This window comes from Pygoscelis adeliae, unplaced genomic scaffold (genome assembly GCF_000699105.1).
Source record: "Pygoscelis adeliae isolate BGI_AS28 unplaced genomic scaffold, ASM69910v1 Scaffold282, whole genome shotgun sequence".
Classification (NCBI taxonomy): domain Eukaryota; kingdom Metazoa; phylum Chordata; class Aves; order Sphenisciformes; family Spheniscidae; genus Pygoscelis; species Pygoscelis adeliae.
In genome coordinates, this window is record NW_008824352.1 from 3170379 (window position 1) to 3173235 (window position 2857).

At 58.0% G+C, this 2857-nt stretch overlaps 1 protein-coding gene across 1 annotated transcript in view; it reads left to right on the plus strand.

Annotated features, from left to right (window-relative positions):
- Window positions 1–2857, plus strand: part of LOC103912910 (sarcoplasmic/endoplasmic reticulum calcium ATPase 3) — a 36575-nt gene that overhangs the window by 21710 nt on the left and 12008 nt on the right. The window contains exons 10-12 of the mRNA XM_009319320.1: window positions 670–795; window positions 1897–2115; window positions 2601–2847. Of these exons, the coding sequence (XP_009317595.1) occupies window positions 670–795; window positions 1897–2115; window positions 2601–2847 (592 nt within the window). The remainder of the gene's footprint in view (window positions 1–669; window positions 796–1896; window positions 2116–2600; window positions 2848–2857) is intronic.

Consider the following 2857-nt stretch of genomic DNA (forward strand, 5'->3'; position numbering starts at 1 on the left):
GTCTGTGGGCACTGCCTGTGCCCATGGATCCATGCGCTGGGGCAGCCCCTGCCCTGTCCTGCAAACCTTCAGGTACCATTTGAGTGAATGATTGTTACTGCTTAGCTGGCAGTCCTCAGGGTAATTAGCATGGCCTGAAATGAGCCTAATTAGTCTCAGCTGCAGAGCTGGTTAATTTGATGGAAACCAATCCAGCCTCGTGTGATGGCGGTGCTCCCACTCCCACTGACCCCTGTGGGTGCCAGATCGGGGCAAACCCCTCAACTGTAATGAGTAGGATGCAATTCCCTTTCCTGCAGCGCAGCTGGAGCCCAACGGGGTGGGGGGGAAGTCTCCCCCACCTCTCTGGCAAACGGGGCTTTACCTTAGGCTGCAGCAGCTGTTTGGCATCCCGTGTGGGGTCAATAAAATAAAGGTCTGGCGCATGCTGGCATGTGCTGTGGGCTGGGCAGCAATGGTGTAGTCGGAGGGGTTAAAATTCCCCGAAAAATTGCATAGGGAAAGTTCCTTCTGCTTTTTGCACTGTCCCATCCCTCCTGGCTCCTGTGATTGCCTTTCTTCTCCCATCACCGGTGCTGTACTGGCTCAGCAGGGTTGTTAGCCAAGGCGGAGAGCACCGGCTGCAGCGTGTCTGTCATGTCCCGGCTCAGCCCCACGTTGTCCCTGCAGGTGATCAAGCAGCTGATGAGGAAGGAATGCACCCTGGAGTTCTCCCGCGACCGCAAGTCCATGTCGGTGTACTGCACGCCCACCAGCCCTGGCCACAACTCCGCCGGCAGCAAGATGTTTGTCAAGGTAGGGGAGAAAGTCCTCAGCACCCTGCAGGATCCTCCTTCCCCATGCACACCCCAGCAGGATTTGGCCCTTACTGCAGCGGGCAGTGATGCTTTGCAGTTTGTCTCCTCCCTTAGCTGTCCAGGGGTCCAGGAGCCAGCAGGTAGACTGGTGTGGTCAGGGAGGAGGCGAGATTTTGCAGTATTGACAAGAAAAGAAGGCGGTAAAATGATTTAGAGGGAGGAAAAGGCACTGAGTGTGCTGGTGCTGGGGCCAGGGGAGAGCTGCCCCTGTGCAAAACTGGGACACTTGCTTTTATTAAAGGCTTGGACCCTCCGGACACCAGTAATGCCCAAAGGGCATTGTACAGCTTTCCACTGTAACCAGAAAGAAAATAGTGTTTTAAAGGGCATTTTCTTCCCAAGAGAAGATGCGGAATTTCCCCCCGCTGACTCCAAGAAGATTTGTGTATTGTTGTTCCCGCCGGGAGATCTTATTGGGTGGGTGAACTCTGTCTTCCAGGTCAGGTTGGGACCCTCTGGAGCCACCGCATCTGTGGCCCTGCCAGTCCTGGGCAAGCTTTTTTAAGAGGAGCAATAGAAGGATTGCAAGTTTTATATTAGAGAGCAATGTCAAGGGTCCTTTGTAAGGTCAGAAGGGACGGGGTGAGATGCTGTGATGCTAAAGGACATGTTTTCCTGAATCGCAAAGGTATCGCAAGCATCTGCTGAGCATCCCGCAGGCAGCGCGTTTTTTCAGCAGAGACTTAAAGGCCCTAATCCCCTCCAGGTCTGAGAGGGGATCCGTGGGGCGGGAGTATCCCGTGCAGACGTGTAGGTTTTGCAGGAGTCAGACGGATCCCCGACGGAGCAGATCCTGCCGTCTGGTGACCTGACGCGGGTTCGTCCTTCCCGGCTGCGTTCCCCGTGTGCTCGGTTGGAGGCTGCCATCTAGTGCGCTGAGCCGCCGTGCCAGGATGTGTGTGCTGGAGTTTTGGGGAGATTGCCTTCTCCCTTGCCCAAACTGGGTGCCTTCCCTCTCTCCGGCACTTCCTTTGGTGCTGGCAAGAGATGCTCATCCTCCAGGTTCATTCCAGCCCCTAAGCCCTCCGTTCCTCCCCAGGGTGCTCCAGAAAGTGTGATTGAGCGCTGCACCCACATCCGTGTGGGCACTGCCAGAGTCCCGCTGACGGCCCCGGTGCGAGAGAAGATCCTGGCCAGGATCCGGGACTGGGGCATGGGCATTGACACGCTGCGCTGCCTGGCCCTGGCCACCCACGATGCGCCTGTCCGCAGGGAGACCATGCAGCTGCATGACTCTGCTGCCTTCATCCACTACGAGGTATGGCACCGGGGGCTTTCTCCTGGACCTTTTTTTCTTTATTCTTGAAGTTTTCCCACCCACTTCCAGCTGTTCCAGCAGTATTTTCTCTCTGGTTTCTCCATGGGCACCAGGCAATGCAATGGCTCAATCCCTCCTCTGCAAACCCTGGGGCAGAGCTGCATGCAGCAGGGCCGGTCCTGAGGCCAACAGCCCAGTCCTGCTGGGCATCCATCCCCGTGGGGTGACCGCTGAGAGCGGCCTGGGGACTACCAAGAGGGACGGGGAGGAGGGGAGCGAAGCAAAAAGATGTGAGGAGCAGCAGAGGGGACGGGAGCATCCCATTGCATGGGGGCTATAGGGTGCATCCATGGGGCTGTTGGTAGGAAACCTCCCGAAAGTTTCCTCCCAGGGGAAATCCCTGTGCCCAGCGTGGTTTCACAGCAGGGAGGGAAGTGGCTGCATCCCCAGGGGTTAATGTGGGTCCGGGGCTGTCCCCCCCCCAGACCAACCTGACCTTCGTGGGCTGCGTGGGGATGCTGGACCCTCCCCGCAAGGAGGTCACCTCCTCCATTGAGATGTGCCGCAAGGCCGGCATCCGCGTCATCATGATCACTGGCGACAACAAGGGCACGGCGGTGGCCATCTGCCGCAGGATCGGCATCTTCTCGGAGAGCGAGGATGTGGCTGGCAAAGCCTACACGGGCCGGGAGTTTGATGAGCTGCCCCCCGAGGAGCAGCGGCAGGCGTGCCGTGACGCACG